The sequence below is a fragment of the Pyrus communis genome, chromosome 3 (assembly GCF_963583255.1).
Source record: "Pyrus communis chromosome 3, drPyrComm1.1, whole genome shotgun sequence".
In the NCBI taxonomy this organism is placed as follows: domain Eukaryota; kingdom Viridiplantae; phylum Streptophyta; class Magnoliopsida; order Rosales; family Rosaceae; genus Pyrus; species Pyrus communis.
In genome coordinates this window covers 16956069-16982186 of record NC_084805.1, presented here as the reverse complement: position 1 = coordinate 16982186, position 26118 = coordinate 16956069, and the positions used below count along the sequence as shown (strand labels likewise).

Here is a 26118-nt window from a genome sequence, read left to right as displayed (position 1 = left end):
ACGCGTGGAGGTTAAGAATGACGTTTTAGGCGTTTTCCTTGGGTTTCCATCCTGATTCATCTTCCAGGGCATTGTTGACCTTGACGCCATCTTCTTGACCTGTCTGCTGTAATTACTATTTGGCTGAGGTAGAGTCGTCTTTATGCACTTCAATTGCTACTGCTGGGGCGAAAGACTTTTTCTTCAACTCCTTAAGAACTTGTACAGTGCATCTTTGAGACATGGCATGGTCACCTTTGATCTCTCCAACTGCTTCTCCCGTGATGCGAAATCAGATTTTCTGGTACTCGATCAAGGTCACAACTCTAATCTTCACTTGCCAAGGTGGGCCCAATATCCCATTATGGGGAGATGGATCATTAACGATCATGAAGGTCTACAATGAGACAATCGGTGAGCAAGTTACGTCGAGTGTGATAGTGCTAATGGCAGTTAAGATGAGTCAATTGAATCCGATCAAGACCTCTGCTTTGTGTTGGATCGTGCTTTTCAGGCCCATCTTTTGGATGATTGACAGTTGTAGGATGTTGACTGAGCTGCCGTTGTCCACCATAATTTTTCAACAATTGCGTATGACAGTTGTACATAAATAACCAAGGCGTCGTCATAGGGAAAGTCTACTCCCTCAGCGTCCTGCTCGGTGAAGCCGACAATTGGTCCAAGTACAACATCTATGGCTTGAACCTGATAGATCGATCTCGCCTGCTGGATCTTCCTCTTTTTGGAGTTATTGGTAGCCCCTAGATGTTAGGATTCGGTAAAGATTTCGTTGATTCAGATTGTCTTGGTTGGGGGCTCAGCATCGACATCTGCTTTTCGCTTTGGCCGGGTAGTTGGTCTGTCAATGTACTGATCACACTTGCCTTCCTTCACGAGTTGTCCAAGGTACCTTTTCCACATGATGCAGTCATTAGTTGTGTGCCCATGACCTCTATAGAATGCATAGTACTTTGACTGGTCTTTCTTAGAGGTGTCTCCCTTTATAGGTTGTGGTGGGTTGAACCACGGTTTATCCTTAAGGTCGTGAAGGATCTAGTTAATCGGGACTGAGAACTTGGTGTATGTCTTGGGTGTCGTGTTTCCCTTTGCTAGGGATCGGTCCATTCGTTTGTCTTCTGGCTTGTTTTTGTTATTGAGCGGTTTATCGCTCGCCTTTTTCTAAGTCGGTTATGTGTCTTTGTGCGTCTGCTTAGGTAGCTTCTGGGAGCGTTTTTCCTCATCCCAAAGGGAATGCTTTTCTGCCAAAGCATAAAAGTTTGTCAGGATCAAGTTCTCACCCATGATCAATTCACCTAAAAGTTAGTGATCTGTTGGGAGCTCATTTCGGAAAGCTGAGCATGCGATGCTATTATCGCATCCGATGATCTTCACATTCTCTGTCTTGAATCTCTTGATGTAAGTGTGGAGTGACTCATTCGGGTCCTTCTTCATCTTGAAGAGGTGGTCAGACTTCTTTTTGATTAAGCGGTAAGACGAATATTCATTAGTGAAAACCAAGGAAAGTTATCTAAAATTCTGGATTGAACATGGCTGCAGGATGTGGAACCAGTCTTGCTCCTCGCCTGTCGTGGCAAAGATCTTGCACATGAAAGCATTATCGTTGGCATAGAGGGTTATGGCACTTTGGTAGTGCATCAGATGCCTATCCAGATCTTCATCTCTTTTGAACAAAGTAAAATGGCGCACTGCATCTCGATGTGCTCGAGGAGTTGGTTCCCCAAAGTGGTCTGCTGCGCGAGGGCGTTTGTCAAATTGGCAACCTGCTAGGTCAGGTGGTGCTCGCCATTTGGATTGGAAGAGCCTGAAAAATGGGTGTCTCTATATGTGGTGGAAGTATAGTGGACTGCAGGTATAAAGCTTAAGCCCAAAGTGGGTATTACTACAGAAAAGTGCGGTGAAGTAACCCTAAATCGATCGCAGGACCGGTGATCGGAATCTGAATCGCTAGAGGTGACCTTAGAATGGATTGGGTCGTGGACCGGGTCATCGAAATGAGTCGCGGGGCGAGTTGGACAAGCACATGCTCGCCTTAGGCCTGCATGGCCGTTGGGCTACCACATCATGGTCTGTTGGCTAAGTTGGGCTTAGGCCTGTTGAGCGGCCTGGCTGGTTGCATATGCCATGTTCTGGGCTCGGGTTTGGGCCTGCTGTTGCAGTGGGCTGGGCCTCCTGCTGTGGCAGCTACCAAGTTTTGGGCCTCTTGCCCATAGGCTTGGAAATGGACCTGGGCCTCTTGCTTAGGGTTTGGTTAGATGCGACGTTGCAAAGGCAACGGCGATGGAAATGGTGCCGTGGCCTGGTGGCCTTGTCGTGGCTACTGGGTCACTATGGTGGTGGTAGTGGCGCAGCTCCACGGCGGTGGGGCTCCTCCTGTCGTCGCGTTGAGCCTTGAGGATCTCTGTCGTGGGGCTATATCCTCGTGTCCATTCTTTGGTCCAAATCTTTGCACGTACAGGGTTCCGTTCGTCGTAGTTTCTAAATTTCCTACCATTGTATCCTTTATCCAGGGATTGATCAAGAAACTTTCCTAGGAAAAATTAATTGATACAACATGTGAGAAATTCAACGTAATAGAAAATTCAAGAAACAAATGCGAGAGGCTTCTTTGAGTCAATCTTCAAATGGGAATGTACCAAAGATAGGATTTGGATAATTAATCCTTATCTTTAATTCCTTTCCAAATGCAGGTAAGCAGTAGCAGTCGTATTCAGTTGCTGGGACCTCTAGGGATGTGAGCTGCGTGTAGGAGCATTTGAGAAGTCTGCCCATTTATTGAGGGCAATCTTGTCTTTCTTGAATAAAAGTCCATGTGTCGCCTCTAGAATTTTTTGGGATTATTTTAGGCTCCACAACCATTTCAAAAATCATCTAGTCATGTTGCTAGAAAGCACCGTAGGCGAGAAGGGAAGAGATAATTTAGGGATGTGAAACAGTGAGTAAAATGGTCGGTGGCATGTTTTGCTCATGACTACAAGATATAATTTCAACAGCCACGATTAATTGATGCACAAGATCCGCATAAAACTGATTCGGCAAGGATCTTTGTCCTTTAATTACAACTAACGAGTAATATAAGGTAGGGGGTTTTGATATAGACCCTTTATTTTTAGGTTTCTTAGATTAAACATCTGTTCAATTTAACAATTTGATTAAACATTCTCCTACAATCTTGGTGCCATGTGTATTTTAATTAACCCATTGTAGTGTACCTAAATTACATATTTTGCCATAGCCTTTAACATATCTCTTTGCCGTATCCAGTTTCTTCACCCCAAAATGCACGCAAGTTTCCTAGATTCTTGCTAACTATGTCTCAGAGTTTTAATCCGAGTAGAATACTTGTTGAATATTAGAAGGATTTGAATTTAAGGATATTAATAATGTTATTTTTCTAGTGAATTTTATTTTCCAGCGGCACTTCCTTCCTATGAACGTACCATAAGTTTTAGAAACCTTCCTATTCAGGTTCCAGTTACTGATTTTTATTCAATCATCAGTTGGGTGCATTGATTTTGATTATCTTTCAAAGTCGAAGGTTTTGATTAAACGAAAACAAATAAAAGATGAAAACTTGATTAATCTAGGTATAACTGAAGCTGTTATCGAGTTAAAAAAAAAAAAAAAAAAAAAAAAAAAACATGATTCACACGTTAGTGTGACATCCCACATCGCCCAGGAGAGTGATCCTTAAATGTATATTCTCATCCCTACCTAGCACGAGGCCTTTTGGGAGCTCACTGGCTTCGGGTTCCGTAGGAACTCCGAAGTTGAGCGAGAAGGGGGCTAGAGCAATCCCATGATGGATGACCCACTGAGAAGTTGCTCGTGAGTTCCCAAAAACAAACTCGTGAGGGAATAGTAAGCCCAAAGCGGACAATATCGTGCTACGGTGATGGAGCGGGCCCGGGAAGTGATCCGTCCCAGGTCGGGATGTGACATTAGGGTCGATGCATGTTGTGTATTAGCCAAATTGTTAATTAGGGTTTTAGTATTAATCGAATTAAGAATCCCATATGGAGCTTTGATTGGATCTCAGATCCATCCAACTTGCTAGGAGTTACACCGCAACGTACGTAGCTAGCATAAGAAGTTGAGGGTCATGAGCAAGGCTATGATTAGTACATTATTAATGTTATGCTGACTCATATTGGACTGCAGCTTTGTAATGTACCAATTAACACTTTTAATTTGGTACATTATTGGACTGCAACTTTGTAATGTACCAAGAGTTTGGTATGTCATTTAATGTTATACTGACTCATGTTAATTGTTTGGTACATAAAGTTTTTATTTTTGAAACGTATTTATTAGGAAAAACGTTATACAGAGTGTGTTTGTAATGTACCAGGAGTTTGGTACGTTACTTAATGTTACACTGACTTATATTATCATTTGGTTCATGATAGAATGTTAAATTAGATCATTCAAGGCGTTTGGTATGTAAAGTTTTTTTATTTTTGAAACTTATCTGTCTGGAAAAACATTATACAATGTGTGTTTGTAATTTACCAAGAGTTTGGTACGTTACTTAATGTTACACTGACTCATAACGATCATTTGGTTCATGAGATAATATTAAATTAGACCATTCTAGGCATTTGGTACGTAAAAGTTCAGTAATTTTTGAAACGTATTTGTCTGGAAAAACGTTGTACAATGTGTTTGTAATGTAACAGGAGTTTGGTACATTACTTAATGTTACACTGACTCATAATGATCGTTTGGTTCATAATATAATATTAAATTAGATCATTCCAAGCATTTGGTACGTAAAGTTTTTTTATTTTTGAAATGTATTTGTCTGAAAAAAAAAAAAAAAAAAAAAAACGTTATACAGTGTGTATGTAATGTACCAGGAGTTTGGTATGTTACTTAATGTTACACTAACTCATAATGATCGTTTGATTCATGATATAATGTTAAATTAGATCATTCAGGGCGTTTGGTATGTAAAGTTAATTGCATAGGGGCAAAGTTATACTCACTGGTCATTAGCTCTTATCAAAACGAGATTATACAAAGAAATTAGACTAAAAGCTAGACATGGACGATGCCATTGGGCTAGTATCGATATATACAGTAGGCCAACTAAGAAATGTAGTTCTCTGTTTGGAGGATTTGATTTTGAAAAGAAAAGAAAACAAAAGAAATGAACGTGAAGGTTTGATTGAAGGCTTGGTATGTGATATCAAATGTTTAACACAACCGAGGTCAATAGATTTTCATTCTGCTCCTCACGAATGTAATGAGGCAGCACATCCAATGGCAAGTTTTGTTTCACGTGTAAGAGACTTTTATATATGGGATTGAATTAAAAAAGCGTGGGAGAACCGGCTTCTTAAAGAATAAGCACGTACATAAATATATCTACATAAAAGAATATATATGAAATTTAATAATTAATATATTAAATTAAAAAAACACAATAATGACTTGTAATTTAAATAAATATAAAAATACTGACACGACTATTGTTTAGGCATCCTAATTAAATTTTGTATTAGAACCAATGTTTAATCTAAAGAGGATTAAAAAAGTGATGAAGATTCTAATTTTCCCTATAAAATAGTACTACTGTAACTTTATTTTTGGTCCATCTACACCTTCGTGCATTTTGGCGCCTGCGAACATCAAACAAACGTGTCAACCAAAAATTGTTTAAGGGTGTAATATCCACGTACACTTTTTCTGACTACTCGCACATCAAAAATCGACAAATTCTAATCTCTCTCTCACCAATCATCCACTCCGAGTCACTGAAACAATCATTCGAACAAAAACAAAAGAAAAAAAAAAAATGGAGCTTCGTCTTCGTCTCTGCATAATCTCTCTGCTACTGCTCTCATCAAAATCAACGGCCATACAATCCGACCACCCGATAATCTCACGGTTTCAACGATACCTCCAAATCAACACAGCCCACCCTAATCCCCAGTACCGCGAAGCAGCCGATTTCATTCTCTCCGAGGCCGAGTCCCTCTCCCTCCAGTCCCAGACTCTCGAGTTCGTCCCCGGCAAACCGCTCGTCCTCCTCAAATGGCCAGGCTCCGACCCTTCTCTCCCCTCCGTTCTCCTCAACTCCCATACCGACGTCGTCCCGGCCGAGCACGACAAGTGGGTCCACCCACCTTTCTCGGCCAACTTGGATCCGAACGGCGACGTTTACGCCAGGGGATCCCAGGACATGAAGTGCGTTGGGATTCAGTACCTGGAGGCCATTCGGCGGCTCAAGGCTTCTGGGTTTAAGCCCAAAAGGTCTGTTTACTTGTCGTTTGTGCCTGATGAGGAGATTGGGGGGCACGACGGCGCTGAGAAGCTGGCGGAATCTGATGTTTTCAAGGGATTGAACGTAGGAATTGTGCTTGATGAAGGTGCGCTAATCAGACCGTATCATTCTGCTCTGCTCACTGTTACTAGTTCTTGTTAATTATTTGTCGTTTGCTTGCTATTTGCTAGTGATATTATCATCCGGGTAATTGAAAATACTAGTGCTTTTGAAGGTTTTTATTATTGGATTGCTATTTTCTAGAGATTTTAACATCTGGGTAATGGTATTTTTCTAGTTTTTGTTGTTAGATTGCTATTTAGTATTTACAAGGGATTTTATCATCTGGGTAATTGAAAGCACTAGTGCTTTTTAAGTTTTTGTCATTGAATTGCTATTTGCTAGTGGCTTTGTTATCTGGGTAATTGAAAATATTAGTTCTTTCAAAGGTTTTGTAACTGGATAGCTATTTGCTAGTGATTTTATCATATGGGTAATTGTAAATACAATTGCTTTTTTAAGTCTTTGTTACCGGATTGCTATTTTCTAGTGATTGTATAGGGTTGGGTAATTGGGCATGCTAGTGCTGTGCAGTATCAGTGCTGTTCAGTATCTGTTATTGTGTTGCTAATTGCTAGTGTTTATGTCATTTGGGCAACTGATTTTACCTGTGATTTTTAAGTATTTGTTACTGGTTATTCATTTGGTTAATTGGGTGTACTAGTGCTTTTCAAGTATTTGTGTTGGTTTGCTGTTTTCTAATGATTTTTCTATTTGGTAAATGGGTGTTCTTGGAAAAAAAAAAAAAAAAAAAAAAAAAAAAAAACAGGGTTGGCCTCGCCAACTGAGAATTACAGGGCGTTCTATGCAGAGAGGTGTCCCATGTGGCTGGTGATCAAGGCTACTGGGGCTCCTGGTCATGGGGCTAAGCTCTATGACAACACTGCCATGGAGAATCTCTTGAAAAGCATTGAGAGTGTGAGGCGGTTCCGAGCTTCACAGTTTGATTTGGTGAAGGCAGGTTTGAAGGCTGAAGGCGAGGTCGTCTCTGTTAATATGGTGTTTTTGAAAGCTGGCACTCCAACTCCAACAGTATGTTGACGCACTCTGGTGCTTGCTTCTTCAGTATTTGATGTTGACTTACATGCTTACACGGAGCTCTTACTCAGTGCAATCGAGTTTATGTATTGATTTTTTTTTTTTTTTTTTTTTTACAATGAATCAAATTAAGTTTGCCTAATCTAGTAGCGTGGGCTTGTAACCAAGTGGGGCATTAAAGCGGTTGAGTTCTTGATGGAACTAAATCGGGTGGGTAAGGGTGTTGCAATCTCTTTCGCTTTTGAAGTCGTATTGAGCACGCTCTATGCTACTTGGGTTAGTTGAGCACAACACCCTTAATGTTTGGTTGGTAAAAATCAAATTAAGTTTGGGAACTTGATCTTATACGTGAGTGGTGAATATTCATTTAAAGATTGGATTCTTAGACTTTGGAGGGACCAAAGGAATTTATGTTACGATTGTAATACTGCATTGTGGATTCACCATGCACATGAACGAAACATAAATGGCTGTAGAAGTTCCATTCGGGACACATTTTAGTAGTAGGAGGTGTTAAGTTACCACTTAAGACATAAGCGTGTGATGAAATGAGCACATGTCTCGCTTGACTTGAAAGATTTAGGATGTAAAGTGTTAAGCTTGATTTGGCAAGCACTGACATACATTTCCAAAAGTTGGAGGTGGAAATTATATTCTATGTCATAACTTCGGATCATGTTGGGACTATTCTTTTCCTTTGTCATCCAGTCATAATAATAATTATAATAATAATAAATTTCTGATGAAAAATGCTTTCCCTCTTTCTCGTTCAGGGTTTTGTCATGAATTTGCAGCCATCTGAAGCAGAAGCAGGCTTTGATATTAGGGTCCCACCAACTGCTGATCAGGAGTCCTTGGAGAAACGGATAGCTGAAGAATGGGCCCCTGCTTCACGAAACATGACATTCAGGGTAATTAGCACATTGATCTTATCTTATGAAATACACAATTATTGAATACTGAAGAACATTAAGTAATATGTGATAAATCAGTATGATAAACACTTCAAACTAGTTCTACCTCTATTAACGATTAAATACAATAATAAATAGGCAGTACTGAGAAACAGATGTAGTGTATACAATGGTTACAGTTCACTAATAAGTGATTCATAGCCTCCTTGGTTGATCAAATAATTGATGTAGCTTTCCTCCTTTCCAATCACGTATGTGGTACAAAGCTACGTGTTGCCACTCCTTGCATTGCCAGGAAAAATCGTCAGTGGTCTTTATGGTTTACCTAGTTGAATTTTGAACTGTTTATGATATGTTGTCCTGCCAAACTTGCCCTCAAGCTCTTAAAATGTTCAAGCTTCTGCCTTTACCTAGTATGGACTACTATCTCTACGCAAGTCCTAATGTTTAAAATTTTGAAAGCTTGTGCGCGCATTTTCATGCACACATGTATTTTAGCGAAATATGAATTGCTTAAATAACTTCATAGCGTGGGCAGTTCAAGCAGAAGGTTTCTGTGCTTGATAAGGCGGGGAGGCCAATCCTTACAGCAACTGATAGTTCAAACCCCTGGTGGGCTCTTCTTGAAGATGCTGTCAAAAAAGCAAATGGGAAACTTGGTAAGCCAGAGATTTTTCCTGCTTCAACAGATGCTCGCTACTTCCGGAATCTGGGCTTGCCAGCAATTGGATTCTCTCCGATGGCTAACACTCCTATTCTTCTTCATGACCATAATGAGGTAAATGGACAGGCTGATATGTTTCTGTTACATATGCATCCTTAAGTGTTTATGAATCTTATCTTTCTGTGGTTTTTATTTATAAGCTAGTCTGCAACTACGCAGTCTGACCCTCACAATTTTTCACCTTATCGCAGTTTCTAAACAAAGACGAATACTTGAAAGGAATTGATGTTTACGAATCTATTATCAAGGCGTATGCATCTTACGTTGATGGTGGGAGAAGCGCGGTTTCCAGAGATGAGTTGTAATACCACAACACGTATGTTTCATTCCTTTTCTCAAGAGAGGATGCCTAGTGTTTTTGCGTTGTTGAAATATATAATGAGAGATACGAAATGCCTTGATACTGGATGTAACAATGTGTTGGTGTATCATCCTTGATACTGGATGTAAACTTTGACTTTATAAAATTTGCTCATTCAGGTGTTGTCGTTAGTTTGACCATCAATAACCCCGTTAGGTCATGATGTGGCATATGCGGGCCCCACCAATATATGTTATTTTTTGTCCGTTGAAGGGTATTTTCACGCTTCCACTTCAATTCCCTGTGTGTTTGAGCTTGGCATTCAAGTAAGCCGTTTAAAGAAATGTTATTGAAAAATACAAACTTTTGGCATTCCTTCTCAAGTTGTCTAAAGCTCTATCATTCATTCTATTTTCAGAAAAGCTCTATCGTTCTATGTGTACTCGATAAAGGTGCTAGAGTCAGCATAGATTTTCTACATGTTTATAATAAAATGCTACTAGAAAAAAAACTCACACAATAACACTTACAGAATAAACTCGAAAGTAACGACATACTTATTTATGTGGAATACGTTGAAATGATTATTTAACCCTAATTTATGACTTTTCTTGTGTATAGCAATAAATACGTGTATGTGACATTCATATTACAACCCATATTAATGCCTAAAAATTCAAGAATTAGAAGCTCTCCTCGCATAAGTAAACATGCTATAAAAGGATTTGATCTTGACTTCTTCCTATTGAGCAGTCCAAAAAATAAACGGTAAAAATCGGAAGAAAAAAAATTCTTAAAATCAACCTTTACCGTTCATTTCTTGAACTATCCAATAGTCCCGAACAAGTCAAAAATGTCCTAGAGGCACCGTACCAAATGTGGGACGGGACGGAACAGAGTGGGACAAGGCGTTCCGTCCCACGTTTGGTGCGCCTAAAACAGGTGGAACGAGCTGTTCCACAGGACGAGTTTTGGGTGAATTTTCGTTCCACCTCACTCCCCTGGAACGACTCGTTCCACATCCGTGGAACACAAAATTATAACCTCTCCGTCTCCTTCTTCTTCCTCCTTGTTTCCATCCGAGGGCATCTTTGCTCCCGCTCCGTTCCGTTCCGTCCTGTCCCGTCCCGTCCCATTCCGTTCCGTCCCGTCCCGTCTGCATATCAAACGATACCAGAAGAAGCATTCAAACATGTCCTGGATAAGTAAACAGGTTTAATATTTATTTATATTTTTTTGAAAATTTTATTAGCATTTCAAAAATCTCATTCTACACTCAACATAAGTGTATTTTTATTTCTAATTATACAAAGTTTGAAGTACAAAATAAGATTTTTAGAATGCTAATAACAATTTTTTTTTTCTTATGAAAAACGCACTGTTTAAGTTCCGAAGGGAAGGAAACTAGGAGAGTGCCTCATAACTCAGTAATTCACAGCCAAAGAAATTCCAAATCCTTGTTTGTCTCCTTCTTCGGCAATCGCCGCCCAGCCGGACCGTCGTCCGCCGTCCCTAAACCGAGGAAGAGACCGCGTCGATGATTCAGTGAGCGTGTTAGGGTTTTAGAAATCAGAGATTCGTGCGTATTCGAGATTGGAGATGTCTCTGAGAATCAAAGTGGTGGTGGACAAGTTCGTCCAGGAGCTCAAGGAAGCTCTGGATGCCGATATCCAAGACAGAATCATGAAGGAGCGGGAGATGCAGAGCTACATCGAAGAGCGGGAACGCGAGGTCGCCGAGCGCGAAGCTGCTTGGAAGGCCGAGCTCTCTCGCCGCGAGGTTCTTATTCCTAGTATATTCTTGTTCTCTTCAATCCAATTTTTTCATTCAGTCTTTTTGTCGAACACCTCGAGTGCAATCCCATTTTCTCGTTTGAATTCAATTTTGACATCATGGGTTTCTTTTTTCTGTTTATAATATCAATTTCCCATATTTTTGGTTTGATTTGAGAACCCAATTGGATGTAATGTTCAATTTTCCCCTTTTAGCAGCAGAAATGCAGAGGCAGCAGGGCAGCAATTTGTCTTGTTAATATCTGATTTATTATGCAGTTTCCATACGACCATGAGCTTTTCTGTGATTAGTTAAGAAGAGCTATTTAGTCACTAGTTTATGCCAAATTGTGTGCTTTGTAGTTGCTAATCTGTCAAACATTTACTTTTAAGTCTCAATGGAGGTGATTTACCAGTGCTTTGTGTTTTAGCCTTATGAACGTTGTTCGGTTTCAGGCAGAGATTGCTAGACAAGAAGCACGGCTGAAAATAGAGAAAGAAAACCTTGAGAAAGAGAAGAGCGTTCTTATGGGAACCGCTTCGAATCAAGATAACCAAGATGGAGCACTTGAAATCACTGTCAGTGGTGAAAAGTATCGGTGTCTCAGGTTTGCAAAGGCAAAGAAATGAGGCATTTGAAGGGTGCAGAAAAAAAAAAGAAGCAGCTCGGTATAGCCTCGATTACATCTGATCTTCTACTTGCTTCATTTTGCAAACTTCATTCTTTGTACGAACGCTCCAATTCTGTATATCCTGGCATCTCATTGCAATGAACTCCCCAAGACTTGTCGTTTGCTACAATTTAACCAAGTAAGCAGGGTTCCAGTTCTTGAAAACAAGCTAGTGTTGATATGATTGCTTCTTAACCTCAAAACTATCTCCATATCTGATGATTTAGTAAACTTGGAAAGTTCTGAGCTGCATGATTGTTTAATTACTTCTTCTGTAATTTATTGTAACATGTTGCAACCTACATTGTTTCGGATTAAGATAGTTTAAGACAAATTGCGTCGCTCAAGTGTTTGTTGGTAAACATCGTTTGGATCTATTTTGGTCTCATCGTTGGTGGTGATTTTGTTTATGTTTAGTAAATGTCTCGGTTTGAAGAAGAGAATTTATGATTCTGTTTAGAAGTTCGTTCGTGGATAATGAATGACAGAATGAGAACATGAAGCACGAGACAGGACTTGTGTTGCGTATGCGATGTTATGTCCTGTCTCGTGTTTGGTGAACGTATAAATGCAGGGACTTGAGTGGTCTAGTTTATAGATGCAGTTGTTCCGGTCAACTAACCTAACCACATCATCGTGAAGCTAACTTTGTTCGGTTTGAGTATACTTGTGGATAAAAGGAAATGTTTGGGTACACTCAAGGTGCATACGGTTATGAAAGCATCCACCAATTGTGGAAGCAATTCTTGATGAGATGATGTAATTGGCTTCCTTGAATTCAATGAATTGGTTGAATAAAATTCCAATATTGCCATAAAAAGAATAAAGTGCATAAGAAAATAGAAACAGAAAAAGCTTTTCAATTGGAAACAGACTGGCAAGTTGAAAAAACAAACATTTTATATCATCAAGTATCGACATTATGATCACGTCAACGGCATACCAACAAAATCTTATATAATCAAATACAATATTAATCGTGAATTACACATGTCTTAACATCACTAATTGCGTTGTTCACACGAGGAAATCAACATGATTAAACGCGTGCCTTGTATTAGTTCATCTGTACGTTTCATTTTGGTTCAACCTTAGGCTTCAAATTGCATATTTCATTATGTGAGCTCGGATTAAGACATTTTGTTTTTGTTGACAATGAGCCTTAAGCCTGAAAGAAAAAGAAATATGACATAAGAATATCACGAGACTACGTGACTCAAGCTATTTGTAATTAGCAATTGATGACAAGAAGGAGGAGGTTGCTAAAAGAAGACTAAACATAAACGGTATGACAAACCCAAACGAGTCAATTCATCAATAACAAAATTCTTTTCACGGTAAAATATATTGAATTTCACAAGACCAATTTTAATGCATGAGAGCACGACAATTCAATACCAAATTCTCATAGAGTGATTGTCCAATTTTTCATTTAAAACTAATTGTACTGCATCTGCAAGTGCAGAATCATATTCGACTTTGTGGACGAAACTATATTCCTCTGAAGCTAATCCTTCAAGCAGGCAATATTAACAGATTTGGGATCATTTAGGAGAGCAAAATCCTATTCAAAAATACTTTTATTTCACCAATGGCACAAGAACCAGCAAGTTATACAAAAAATATGACAACAACAAACGAGTATTTTGCCTATTTTTGCTTGATTTTCACTCTACTGTCGATTTGACACCTAATGTTGTATTTACCACTTTACATCTATTTTCCGTTTAAAAAAAAAAGTCACACGTTATTTGTAAATTTTTCTTTCTTAATGTTGTTATTTTTATTTTCTTAAAACATGCACTACAAAAAAATAGATATAGATGATTTAGTTGGGTTCAAACAGAGTTCAAATCAAATCAAGCCGTACTAGTTGCAACTTGTGTCCGATTTCATTCGGAATTATACTTTATCAATGTAAAAATCGAACAAGATGGCTCGAATTAATTTGAGTTGGCCGGTTTGAATGAACAAATAATTATGTAAAGTGACAAATAAACAGATAAATTATTTACGCACCTTTTTCTTTCCATATGTATTCAATTATTTTTTACATTTGAACGTGATAGATCAAAAATAAAAATGTATAAAAATAAATAAAGGTGTGTAGTAAAAAAATGATAGAGAAAATCATATTTCGAAAAAAAGGTTTATAGAAATTGTAGCAATGGTTTCTCAATTAAAAATTTATGACTATTGTTTCATTAACTTATAAAAATGCGCATCTATGGTCATTTTTGTCAACTTTATTAGAATTTTCATCAAAATGAGTCACGTGTCATGCATGTGAAGCTGAATCAAGGGGCAAATATGAAAGATTAAATGAGAAAAATTGTAGTAACGGTCCCTCAACTTTAACCCAATTGGAAAAATAATCCCTCAACCTTATCAACTTTAAACCAGTTGGAGCAATGATCATTTCAACATGACTCGTTTTGACAGAATTCTGACGGAGTTGACTAAAAGAATCATAACTACACGTTTTGATAAGTTAAAAAACCAATAGTTATAAATTTTTAATTAATAAACTATTACTCTAATTAAATTAAAATTAAGAGAACATTATTACAATTAAAATAAAGAGGAAAGAGTAGGAGATTCCTTATAATATCCTCGTGCGTTATTTTCCCTTGGCTTCGTATCCCCACCCACGCACGAATTGTCGCTTTTTGTCCGCTTGCCCAGTTTGCATAAAACGGGGCTCTCTTCAATCATCACGAGAAGTTGAAATTCGAAGAGAAGAAGATGGAGAGCGCATCAGAAATGGTGCCATTTCCACTGCTGATGACGCCGATCGAATCCAACTACAGAGCCTGCACCATCCCCTACAGATTCCCCTCCGACAACCCCCGCAAGCCCACGCCGACTGAGCTCTCCTGGATCGACCTCTTCTACAACTCCACCCCCTCCTTCAAGTAATCATCCTCATCCTCTCCCCAACCTCGCAACCTCCAACGTAAACCCTATTTCTTCCGTTTTCGTTAATGTTTGACTGGTTTTCGGCAGGAAACGAGCTGAGTCCGACGCTTCGGTCCCTGATGCTACGGCCAGAGCTGAGAAATTTGCTCAAAGGTACACATTTTATTGATTGTTTTGCGATGGAGTGAATTGGGTTTTTGGAAGCGCTGCAATCTGTTTGTGTTTTTGCCTGAAAGGTACACTGAAATACTTGAGGACTTGAAGAAGGATCCTGAAAGTCACGGCGGCCCGCCGGATTGCATTGTAAGCTCCAAGTTTTGATTTGATTTGATTCTTCACTTTCTGTTGTGTTGTAGTAGTGATGATATAACGCCGTTGTGTTCTTAGCATTGAACTTTTTGTGATTTGTTTGGGAAATCTAGCTTCTTTGCAGACTTCGTGAGCAAGTTCTTAGGGAATTGGGATTCCAAGACATATTCAAGAAAGTCAAGGTGGGTGCTTTTTAACTGTTATTGGACGCTTTATTAGTCCATCTGTGTAGATAATTGATTGACTTGGAATTTGGAATTGCAATTGCGATTAAACGCATCAGGATGAAGAGAATGCCAAGGCCATATCCCTGTTTGAGAATGTAGTGGATCTTAATGATGCTATTGAAGATGAAGTCAAGCGGGTAGAGAATCTGGTTAGAGGAATATTTGCCGGAAACATATTCGATCTTGGTTCTGCACAGGTATGTGATTTTCTTGTTGTAAAACTAGTAAATATTGGAAATTTGACTACTTGGGTTTTGGTGACAGTAAACTTAACATGCGTCAACTAATTCTTAAGGATATGCATGATACATTGTTTTTGTAACACTCCTTCTGTTGCTAAAGCTAATCTTCATAGTACTTCATTGGAAACTACTTGACATTTATCTTTTTTTTATGTTCTTGAAGCTTGCAGAAGTTTTCTCAAAGGATGGGATGTCCTTTTTAGCTAGTTGTCAAAACCTCGTCCCTCGACCTTGGGTTATCGATGACTTGGACGCCTTCAAATTAAAATGGACCAAGAAATCTTGGAAAAAGGCAAGTTGCATTTCTAAGTTATAGTAAATATTTCTGTAAGTCTGTAAGAATTTATGCCATTGTAGATGCTTCTTATGTATTAACCATTTATCTCATTAACTTCACAGGCTGTTATATTTGTCGACAATTCTGGTGCTGATATTATTTTGGGTATTTTACCATTTGCAAGAGAATTACTCCGGCGTGGGACACAGGTTTGCTGTCAAATCTTGTTCATATTCAATGCATCTGGTTCTTATGTAGAAACCCCAGAAGTTTTTCTAGTATCCTCTCTTTCTCTAGGAAAAATAGCTGCATTCTTTAGCATGTATTTTCCGAACTTGTTTCTTCCTGCCAAATAACAAAAGGCATGAAATTTATTATGAATGCTTTGTGAATGAGTTGCCTTGCTGAGCATTTTCACATGACTGCCTCTTATTATGCAGGTTGTGTTGGCAGCTAATGACTTGCCTTCTATCAATGATGTAACTTACACTGAACTGATTGAGATTATATCAAAGGTAACAGACTTGGTTGACATGTCATCTTTTTCAAAAATAAAAAAATCTTGGTTGACACTTGAAATTGATATTATGAGTGGCATTTACCAGTTGAAGGACAAGAACGGAACTCTCAAAGGTGTTGATACTTCAAAGCTTCTGATTGCTAATTCAGGCAATGATTTGCCAGTAAGGGGGTGGAAATTCTTAGTTTGTCATCAGATTGAATTTATGAGTCCGTTGCTGGACTATGAATATTGTTATAGTTGTATAACATTAGCCTCATTGGCTTCTCAATTCCTTGTAGGTTATTGATCTTTCAAGAGTGCCACAAGAGCTAGCCTACTTGGCAAGTGATGCAGACCTCGTTATTTTGGAAGGAATGGTAAAAATCTAAAAACTTTCTTGGATTATTACTTTCATTGGCTCGTAAATTAAATGTTGAACTGATTCCTTATCGTCGTAGATGAAGTCATGAATGACGTATAATTGGAAGTTCTATTAGATTTGTTGAATATTTTGAGATGATGCAGCTTGACTCTTCATTGTTTTAATATAACTTAATTGCTTTTGACAGGGACGTGGGATAGAGACAAATCTTTATGCGCAATTTAAGTGTGATTCCCTAAAGATTGGGATGGTAATGCTTCGATTCCAAATGTTGTTTGCTTCTAATGACTACTTAATAAGCATTTCTTTCTGCAGTATACTAATATTATGCAACTTCTGTTTGCTTCTCTTCTTTGTTCCAGGTGAAACATTCAGAGGTCGCCCAGTTTCTAGGAGGAAGGCTTTATGATTGCGTATTCAAATACAACGAAGTTTTGTTGAGTTGATTATGTTGATTGTTGTTGTCTGTGCTCGTAACCAAATTTATTCCAAGTCATTCAGTACATGAAGTAATAGGTCTTAGCTACTGCAAGAGCTTATACGTTTGAACTTTAAAAGTCAGCCCTCCTGATGAATAACCATAGCGACTATTAGGCGTGGTTACGATTATTCTCTCATACATGGTATTGTTTCCAGGTGACACAAAATCAACCTCTGTACTGTAGTTTCAATATGAAATAAGAAATTTCTGTTCTTATTCAGTCGACCTGATAACATTTTGTGTTTAATTTGATACATGAAAGAGTAAAATATACATGATAGAAGTGCTTTTACTATGAATATGTGGAAATTCTTCCGTTACTCAGAAGCGCTTTAATTTTTTTTTTTTTTTGGCCAAACAATGCGCTAGCACTTTTTAACTTTTTTTCTGCCAAATGCATACAGTTTTTCTACTTTCTACTGGCCAATGGAAAATGTAGTATTTTCTCATGAATTTCTTTGCCATTTTATTGAAAATTCATCACTTTTGGAAGTAGAACACAGAAGAAAAGAAAAGGAAAACAGTGGTTTTCGGTCATTAGGGGACATCAAATTCAACACATCATTTCTTTTTGGTAGGATATGAAGCCATCTTGTTGATACCACAGATTCCTTCTGGTTTCCCCGTGTTCCTCTTCATCCTTATGTACCCCTTTTCTCCCCACTTTGCCCCCCATGAGTTCTTCACAATGATGTAATCTAACCCCTTCTGAGTTCCATACCCGACCGCTGCTACTCCGTGATCTAGCTCGGTTCCACAACGCCCGTTGAAAACCCCCTGAAAAACCAACAGTTCGTCCTTCGATTAGTAAATAATTAATGAATTTTAGGCATTAATAGAACTGTATATGGACACTAGCTCACCCCGCTATAGAACTGGAAATCTCTGCCAGAGGCCTCAATGCCCACGCTGAGAGGCTGGTTTGCCAGTGCCTTGAGGAGAGCCTGTTCGTTGTTTTCCGGCACATCTTGGTACCCGGTGATAGTCACTACGTCTGACTCCGCCTGAAGATAACAAAATCAAACGTAAGATTAAGAGCAGTGATGATCCGCTGATAGCTAAATTTTGATCTGAAAATATATGTTTTACCTTCTTTCCCTCACAAGTTCCTTCCTCCATAATGTAGGGGTAATCATCCTCCTTGTGGAGCCCACCGTTGGAGATTATGAACTCAAATGCATAATCCATCAAGCCTCCGTTGCAGCCATTGTTGAATGCTTTGTCGCAATCTATCAGCTGCTGCTCAGACAGGGATGTTAGGTTTCCTGTGACTATCTGGTTTATGCCCTCAACTGCAGCAACAGTGGAAAATGCCCAACAGCTACCTGCATTTTTATCATCATAACTCATTTTTTTTAGAGAGAGAGAGAGAGAGAGAGAGGGTAATTGGCACTCTACATCGACTGTTACTGAGGAGCTAACTTCGCCTAATCCTCTTAGGCTCATATAAAACAGAAGAGAGAGAGAGAGAGAGAGAGAGAAAGAGAGATTTCACATACCACATGAACCTTGGTTCTTGATGGAGGTTACAGCTCCTTTCTTTCGCCAGTCCACGGATTTGGGCAATGCCTCTACATCAAAATCACGGTAATTGAAATCTCCGGTGGACTCTCTCCTTCTGGGGAACTCAGCCTTGAGACCCAAGTACTTGCTCTTGAACTCCTCATGGCTCAAGTCAGCAAACTCATTCACACCAAGCCAGTAGCTATCGACATCGAGGTTCTTATTCCTCTCATCAATGTGCTTCACGTTGTCTCTGAAAATCTCAAACCTATGCAGCTTCTCCTCCATGCTTTCATAAATCTTGCCATGCTTCGATATCCACTTCTCGAAAAGCATGATGAACTTGTCCATGCAAGTCAAGTCCTCGGGAGAATATCCCACGATCGAGAACTCGTGAGCCAGAGCAGAACCGAGAAAGAGAGGCACAAGGAAGGCGAGAAGGGAAATCTTCGAAAATGCCATTTTTTCGACGAGAGAATGAGAGAGGTAAAGAGAGGAAGAGATGGATGAATGTGAGGGAAGGAGGGGAGGGAGTGGATTTATATAGTGTTTGATACTCGTGATTAGGTTGCTTTCAAGTGAAGTGGTAGGATTTTTTTTTTCTACTATACTGAGCCTTTACGGTTGGTTCTTTTGGGCAGGCTTTTGTCCCAAGCAAGCTCATTTGTTTAAACAAAGCTATGATTTACATTCCTTTTTCCCTTTTTACTCAGTTCGAGATAGTACCTGTACAATGGTTAATATTAGCGAGAAACATTTTGATTATCAAAATACAAAAGAAAATTTCTCACTTGCTAACCGTTAATGCCAAGTGCAACATAAGTTGAGTTTGACACTTTTTAACTGTTTTGAGCTTCTTTTCCTAATTGTTGTTTTTTTTTTTGGTCAATTATTTTCCTAATTGTTAGGTGTATTTCTGAATTATACACCATCTTCAATCCTTAAAGTTAAGTCATGAGGTGCTTTCACCTTGGTAATTCTTTTATTTTTGAAAAATACTACTACTTTTTCTTGGGTAAGATGTTAGGCCATCTCCAACCAACCCGGTCAAAGGGCAATAGGACACAAAAATCGTCTCCAACCGAAGACTAGGCCAAATGGCTTGTGGGCCCAACCGTGCCAAAACACCCAAATCTGGTCAACCAGCCAGCCCTCCAGCCCATCCCACTTACCCTCCAACGGCTACCTGGCGTCAGCATGACGCCAGCTAGCTGACGTCAGGTTACTGTTGAAATTTGATATATATATTTTTTTTTGGACGAATTTAAAAAAAAAAAAAAAAATTTGTTTTCCTATAAATACCTAAGTCATTCCTACACCATTTCTCACATACTTTTCACCTTTCCATACTATCCGAAAAATTATTGAGATTATATAAAGATAAGAAATCCGAAGGCTTATTCATTTAGCGACTAGTGGCACTCAAAATATGTCCAAAAACCTTATTTTAATATGGTAGTTTAATTTAATTAACCATATTAATTCAATTAAAATAATAAATTATTGAGGGGATTATGTTTAGCCTATGGCCCTTTGGCCTCCTGGGTTGGAGATGAGTTTTTCATCAAGGGGCTATGTTTGGCCTATAACCCTTTGGCCCTCTCAGTTGGAGATGATATAAAATATGGTTTGACACTTTTCATTAAAATATAATTTCTTGCAAGAATATAGGGCTGAACATGGCCCTTTGCCCCTCCTTCGGTTAAAAATGATACTGATGAAAATTTGAGGCAAAGTCACAATTTTAATAATCGCGGTAGAATGTAGATACAAACCTTCTGTCAAGTTTGTTAGTTAATGTGCTTCCCTTCATTCAATTTCAAATCTTATCTATATAGTTTAGATGTGTTTGGTGTATATTATTTTATCGTTTGTATAAAAGTAAAATCATAACAGATTGACATGAATTTGAGTTTCGTGATACTTTTCGGTTCGTCTTACGGTAAAAGTTCACATTGTATAAAATCATGTCCCGAAGCTTGTTACAGATGCTCCCTTTTTTGTGTAGAGTCATAGAGTCGCATTGAAAATTCAAAGCAGTCTACCTTACTGTACGAGACTTGATTTTGGTGCGTAACTTCCAAACTAGGAAAATTCGAGGCAGAATCCTACCACTGTACAATTTGATTTTCTTTTTTCGACAAAATAAATTCATCGCCAACACAGCAAATTTATACAAAAAGAGCGCAACTACAAGGTAAACACAAAAGTGAAGGAAACGAAAACTACAAACGCATGAGATCGGTCCAACCAAAGCCCCAAAAGTGAAGGAAAACAAAACTCCAACATCCTCCAAAGAGCACCACAAAGATTGCATCTAGATTGATGTGGAACGGAGGAAGAACGGAGCCAAGTGGGTTGATGGACAGCAGGGAGTGGAAGAAATGGGAGATCGGAATTGAGGGCTGAGGATTGTGAAATCTAAGGCAAGAAGGGGTGGAGGACAGGGAAGATCACAACGGACAGCAGGGGGAAATGCAAGCTAAGGGAAAACGAAAGAGGAAAAGCAGCGGATTGCCACTGACCCTGGCCGCGGGTAGGGTCATTGGCGTCAAGGGTTGAAGAAACGGAAAACACTCACAACAGCAAGAAGAACTCACAGAGAGAGAGAGAGAGAGAGCAAACGGGACAGAACTGTAATCCATACAATTTGGTTGTTTTGATGGTAAGTTTCAACCTAGTGGCTGTCGAAAGTAATTAGAACAAGTGATTTCACAGATATTTACACCAGAACATGAGTAGATTGAAGATCTCTTACACCCTTATTTTTGTTGAAATATTAATTTAAATGTCGATCGATGAAACTCTACAAGAAATTCGATCGATGAAATGTCAATTGGTTATGTTTTACAAATGGAACTCATCAACAATCATAACTAAGGGCAAATGTCGGTCGATGAAATTCTACAAGAAATTTGAAGTATCTATGGAAAACTAACCTTGAACCCACTAATATTGAATGAATTGAACACAAATTACAGGAGACGAGTATGAACTTGTCAATCTAATCTGAATTTTGAATAAGTATTCATGACATGTATGGAGAATTTGAATGGAGAAAGACAAAAATATCTGAGTAACATAATCCTTTACACTGACGGTAGAACTAGCCGGAGATGGCGAAATGAAGTCGTCATTACCTAACCTTCCCAATTGAATGCAGATAAACCGCAACCGAGACAACGCTGGAAACAAGAAAGAAGCATAGATCAGCTATTGTATTTCTCATGATGGCTAAACTGATGTTTCCCTTACTTTTATTGTGAAAAAATGGTAACTATTTGAGATCAGTGACGGTTTCGAGAATATCAATCAAAATACAAACACCTACTACCAAATTGTCAAAAATATCTTTTGACAAGTTGATTATGGCCAAGCCACTCCCAACCCAATACATATGGCATGGCACATGACAGAATTGAATGGGTCTGCAGGACTCAACTATTTGACGATAAAGTATAGAACATAGATGTTTCATGTGAGCAGAGGATACTTACGTCGAGCCAAGGAAAAAGGCGAGCGATAGATGAAAGCCAAATAGAAACACAGAAACAACTGCTGTAAGAAGCATTGCAACTGAAGTAGAATACACCTGCAGAAAGTAGCTAAATTAAGATTGAATTTTCGTAGAAGGCCAGGAAATATTCAAGGTGTGATTCCAACAAATGTCTCATAATTTTAAAACCCACAATATATGAAATGCATATTGTTCACACAAGTAGGCCATTTACAATGATTTAAAAGACAGCAGCCCCGTCAACCCCTCCACTTTCCATAATTTCACGTATGTAAATCAAATTAAATGTAAGACTTTTGTAATAGGATGCCTAAGCATAATTATAGGCCCTTATAAAGAAGCATGTAAAAGTACTTCAGTGAATGCTTCCCTAAAATGAAAGTTGTAATTCCGTGTCTTACCTTCACAATATTATCAGCATACTTCATAACCATAGACACAGCAATACCACTGCAAGGGAAACAAATATAAGTAATCAAATAGAACACGATAGGGAATGTGCATAACAAGCAAACAGCAATTGATAATTTGATAAGAAAAATAGGATACATAATCGACCTGAGTGCGTGGTTGAAAATCATGAGAACTGTAATAAAAGAGTATCCGTGGAAGAATCCCCTGAAAACGCATTTTCAAAGGCAGGATATTTTAGCAATGAAGACAAAAATAACTGGTAAAGCAAGAGACCCAACAAAGAGAATAATCAGAAATGGAAAACAGAGATTAAATTACTTGTTCATCACTGCATCAAAATCTTGAACCAGTATAGCAACAGCATTGAAGGCCATGCCAAACACGTACATCCAGAAGTTCTGCACATTTATATTCCTTGCAGGACGCTTTTTCATTATGGCCTGCCAATATTATATAGAATATTTAGTCAACCATAATGTTTTAAAAGCCATTAGTGACAAATCTAAACCCAAATTTTGATAAAATTGAGTACGCTGGGTAAGCTATTTGCACATTTTGTGATGCTTTAAACATGAAGCAGAGAACAAGCTGTTTACTTAAAAAGTCACCTCGGTGTATACTCCAGCAAAACCACTTAAAAGTGCCATCACCTGTTACAAAAACAAACATGGCAAGCTATAAAAGGGGGGAAATAACAAAAATAAACAAATCAGATTAAGACTCTCAAAATGTTTGAGAACTCACAATGGCCATCACCCAGCCTTGGAATGGAGTTTGGAGAACACTGTCAGATCTGCAAACAGAATGCCATTTTAACAAACTTATTGAACTAACTCAAGCAGAAACTTTTATAAAATAACAATTAGAAAGCGGTGAACAGTGTTCTCTACGCTCTGATTTTCATATATAACTAAGGAATCACAATATCTGCAGACGAGTTTAACTTTTTAACCTAGAGAAAATATGAAGGATATTTATGACTTGAGTTCCTCCATGAATTCAATAAAATTAACTCCCTATCATCCACATGAGATGCACCATGGATCAATCACATGATAGGATTTATTGAGATTGAAAAGCCAACTAACCAGTAACAGCAGTCTGCTGAGAGACAAACTCATCATAAATTAAATCAGATTACTGCATGGAAAAATATGGCAGTTATGACACTTACTTTGGGTTCAGTTGTGCAGTAGTGCACCCTGCACATAGTATAATGAAAGCGGCCCATTGAATCTCACTTAACCTGCAGTAAATACAGGTAGAAACAAAAGCTCATAAGAACCGTATCTTCAGCCAACAGTATATAGCAGCACACAAACTAGGCAGCTTAGCTTAGTTGTATTTACTTACTTTCTCTTGAGTATGATTCTGTATAAAATTCCAGTACTGATAATGTTGAAGTTCTTCAGTATTTGATAACCCGGCGCATCCACGTACGCAAAGATATAATACTGCCACATACAAATGAGCGCTGGATGATATCACACTTCAGAAAGTAAAAGGACCTAACACACTGATGCAAAAGAAAACATACTACCGCAACCAACCTGAAGCAAATTCTTGATTAGGTAAAGAAATGCCGGAATAGGGTATACAATAACTTCATCCAGCTTTGCACTCAACCTAATTCAAAGACAGAATACAATCATGTAACTTCGGGTTTAAATCCCTTTACGCCGCCTATTACAGTCATTCATCAATACCCAAAACATTATACAATGAACAGAATCGAGTTCTCCCGTAACATCACTATAACTCAGCAACAATGCATAAGTTATACAAAGTAAAGACCTGTTATCTTCAGTAACACCTTCATTGCTCCAGATTCGTGCCAAAGCAGCAAGCGATATTGCACACTTCAAAGCCTCCACCTAATCCCAAAACACCACCCATTTCAAGTCAAGTGAAAAGCCACATTACAAAGCATAAATTCCTAAACTTTAATGTAAACTGTAGCTTCATCTGCCTCAGTACTCACCGAGAAATTTGCAGTGGTGACACTGTATTCATACTTGCCAGCCCGCTTCGACCACACAATCAATATTGCTTGTGAACTCGTGAAAACGGTCAGAGCTATCGTAACAGCCGACCTATTCCAATCAACCCAATACCACTTATCAAATTAAATTAAATTAAAAATACCAAACATTTGAGTTAATTGGAAGAAATAGAAAAGTTGGGCACACTTGAGCTTCCACTTGGTGAGATCCACTGGCTTGACCCGCAAGCTTTCGAGGTCTTGAGGGGCTGAAGATTCATCTTGATCCTGCAATTAGATCAAATTGGTAATAAAAAAAGGTTGAAAATTTGAGGATTATAGCAAGAAATCTGGTAACTTATATGGAAATCACCTGATCTTTGAGCTTCCTGTACTCCATTGCTACGCTCTTTTCTTTGTGTCAATTTTGGTGGTTTTCAGATCCCCACAGCCATTGGAGGACACTGCAGTGAGTGAGCCACAATGAAGAAGAAAACCGACCGAGACGACGTCGTTTGAGGCTGTTCTTTCCTGTTTGGTCTGAACTCGCAAATGAAATGACCCGAGCCCAATAAGAAACAGATATCGGTTGTTTGGTTTCCGCACACTCCTGTAAATTTATGAATTTTGATAATTCATAAATAAAGCAGAGTGCGTGAAGTGAAAATATGGGTGCGGAAATTGCTTACATGTATCTAAGGAGGCTTCGATATGCATTCAGAATATGTTTAATGTTTTTAGAGTACATTTATCACATATTTGTACCATCATTTGTACCATTTTTTTAATAAAGATAGAGTTTACCAACATATACGGGTCTCATATCTATTAGAAAGATGGTACTAATATGTGGTAAAAGTAGCACTTTTTATGTTATAATTGACTTGAATATGATAACTTAATATAGTCTCGTCTGGTGGAGGGTTGGACTAGAATGAATAATCTTCCAAATGAAGGATAACTATGTTTGGATGAACTCTAAGTACTCATGAATCTTACAATAGGAGAAAGATTGATGCTAGTGAATCTTCTCCTAGGGGCCGGCCTACATAGAGAGAAAAGATAAATGTTAATAACCTTAAAGTTTACCTTCTCGGTTCTTATTTTCATTTTACAATTTTGTAAAAATTAAACAATTTCAATCATCGCGTAATTGTATAACGAAAATGAGAGCCGAAAAGGTAGAGCAGAAGGTAAGTAGCATCCCCTTTGAAAGTCTCATTTATTAAAGTATACTAAACAAATGTCAAATTGCACGCTAATTAGAAAATAGCAATTCGGTGTGGACATAAAGATTTCTTTTGGGGACCCGAAAGAGAGAGGTGCGAGAGACTCAGAGACATAGCAGACATAGCAGAAATTAGGGAGGAAGAAGAAAACTTATAGCTTATTGTTTAATTTTCACATAGTTTTCAGTAGTTTAAGGGGCCCTTTTAAAATGTGTCAATGTTTGTTGAAATTTACTTGTCACTTATCAAGTAACCAAAATGTGCATAAAACACGTGTTTTGTATCCTTTTCAATTTCTACAATTTGTGATCACAAAACAAAATCTTATATGTTACATCTTTTTAATTTCTTCATTTTCATTTCTCTCTCATCCAGCAATTAACAACACAA

The 26118-nt window shown here is 38.4% G+C and overlaps 5 protein-coding genes across 6 annotated transcripts; 3 read left to right on the top strand and 2 right to left on the bottom strand.

Annotated features, from left to right (window-relative positions):
* Positions 1–5685: 5685 nt before the first annotated feature.
* LOC137729314 (uncharacterized) lies at positions 5686–9476 on the top strand. 2 transcript variants are annotated; one of them, XM_068468227.1, is made up of 5 exons: positions 5686–6371; positions 7095–7357; positions 8137–8274; positions 8807–9055; positions 9193–9476. In XM_068468227.1, exons 1-5 carry the CDS (start codon positions 5798–5800, stop codon positions 9304–9306), a joined length of 1338 nt encoding a protein of 445 aa, XP_068324328.1. In that variant the 5' UTR covers positions 5686–5797; the 3' UTR covers positions 9307–9476. The 2 variants fall into 2 exon arrangements, with proteins under 2 accessions (XP_068324328.1, XP_068324329.1); XM_068468228.1 differs by having other exon boundaries at positions 5688–6371; positions 8816–9055.
* Positions 9477–10704: 1228 nt separating this feature from the next.
* LOC137729810 (beta-mannosyltransferase 1) lies at positions 10705–11735 on the top strand. Its single transcript, XM_068468848.1, has 2 exons — positions 10705–11081; positions 11531–11735. Exons 1-2 carry the CDS (start codon positions 10902–10904, stop codon positions 11702–11704), a joined length of 354 nt encoding a protein of 117 aa, XP_068324949.1. The 5' UTR covers positions 10705–10901; the 3' UTR covers positions 11705–11735.
* Positions 11736–14448: 2713 nt separating this feature from the next.
* On the top strand, positions 14449–17309 carry LOC137727873 (damage-control phosphatase At2g17340-like). Its single transcript, XM_068466710.1, has 12 exons — positions 14449–14660; positions 14752–14817; positions 14901–14967; positions 15087–15155; positions 15257–15397; positions 15606–15734; positions 15842–15928; positions 16160–16234; positions 16325–16402; positions 16521–16598; positions 16791–16853; positions 16966–17309. Exons 1-12 carry the CDS (start codon positions 14491–14493, stop codon positions 17047–17049), a joined length of 1107 nt encoding a protein of 368 aa, XP_068322811.1. The 5' UTR covers positions 14449–14490; the 3' UTR covers positions 17050–17309.
* Positions 17310–17415: 106 nt separating this feature from the next.
* On the bottom strand, positions 17416–19083 carry LOC137727874 (cysteine protease XCP1-like). The gene is made up of 4 exons (XM_068466711.1): positions 18584–19083; positions 18174–18409; positions 17948–18088; positions 17416–17861 (listed from the first exon to the last, which is right to left on the bottom strand). Exons 1-4 carry the CDS (start codon positions 19047–19049, stop codon positions 17646–17648), a joined length of 1059 nt encoding a protein of 352 aa, XP_068322812.1. The 5' UTR covers positions 19050–19083; the 3' UTR covers positions 17416–17645.
* A 2333-nt stretch (positions 19084–21416) lies between these two features.
* LOC137728704 (CMP-sialic acid transporter 2-like) lies at positions 21417–25018 on the bottom strand. The gene is made up of 14 exons (XM_068467447.1): positions 24873–25018; positions 24708–24787; positions 24500–24611; positions 24313–24392; positions 24069–24144; positions 23872–23972; positions 23693–23764; positions 23263–23311; positions 23127–23168; positions 22837–22958; positions 22663–22722; positions 22506–22554; positions 22085–22179; positions 21417–21772 (listed from the first exon to the last, which is right to left on the bottom strand). The coding sequence occupies exons 1-14, from the start codon at positions 24897–24899 to the stop codon at positions 21724–21726; spliced, it is 1014 nt and encodes a 337-aa protein (XP_068323548.1). The 5' UTR covers positions 24900–25018; the 3' UTR covers positions 21417–21723.
* Positions 25019–26118: the final 1100 nt, after the last annotated feature.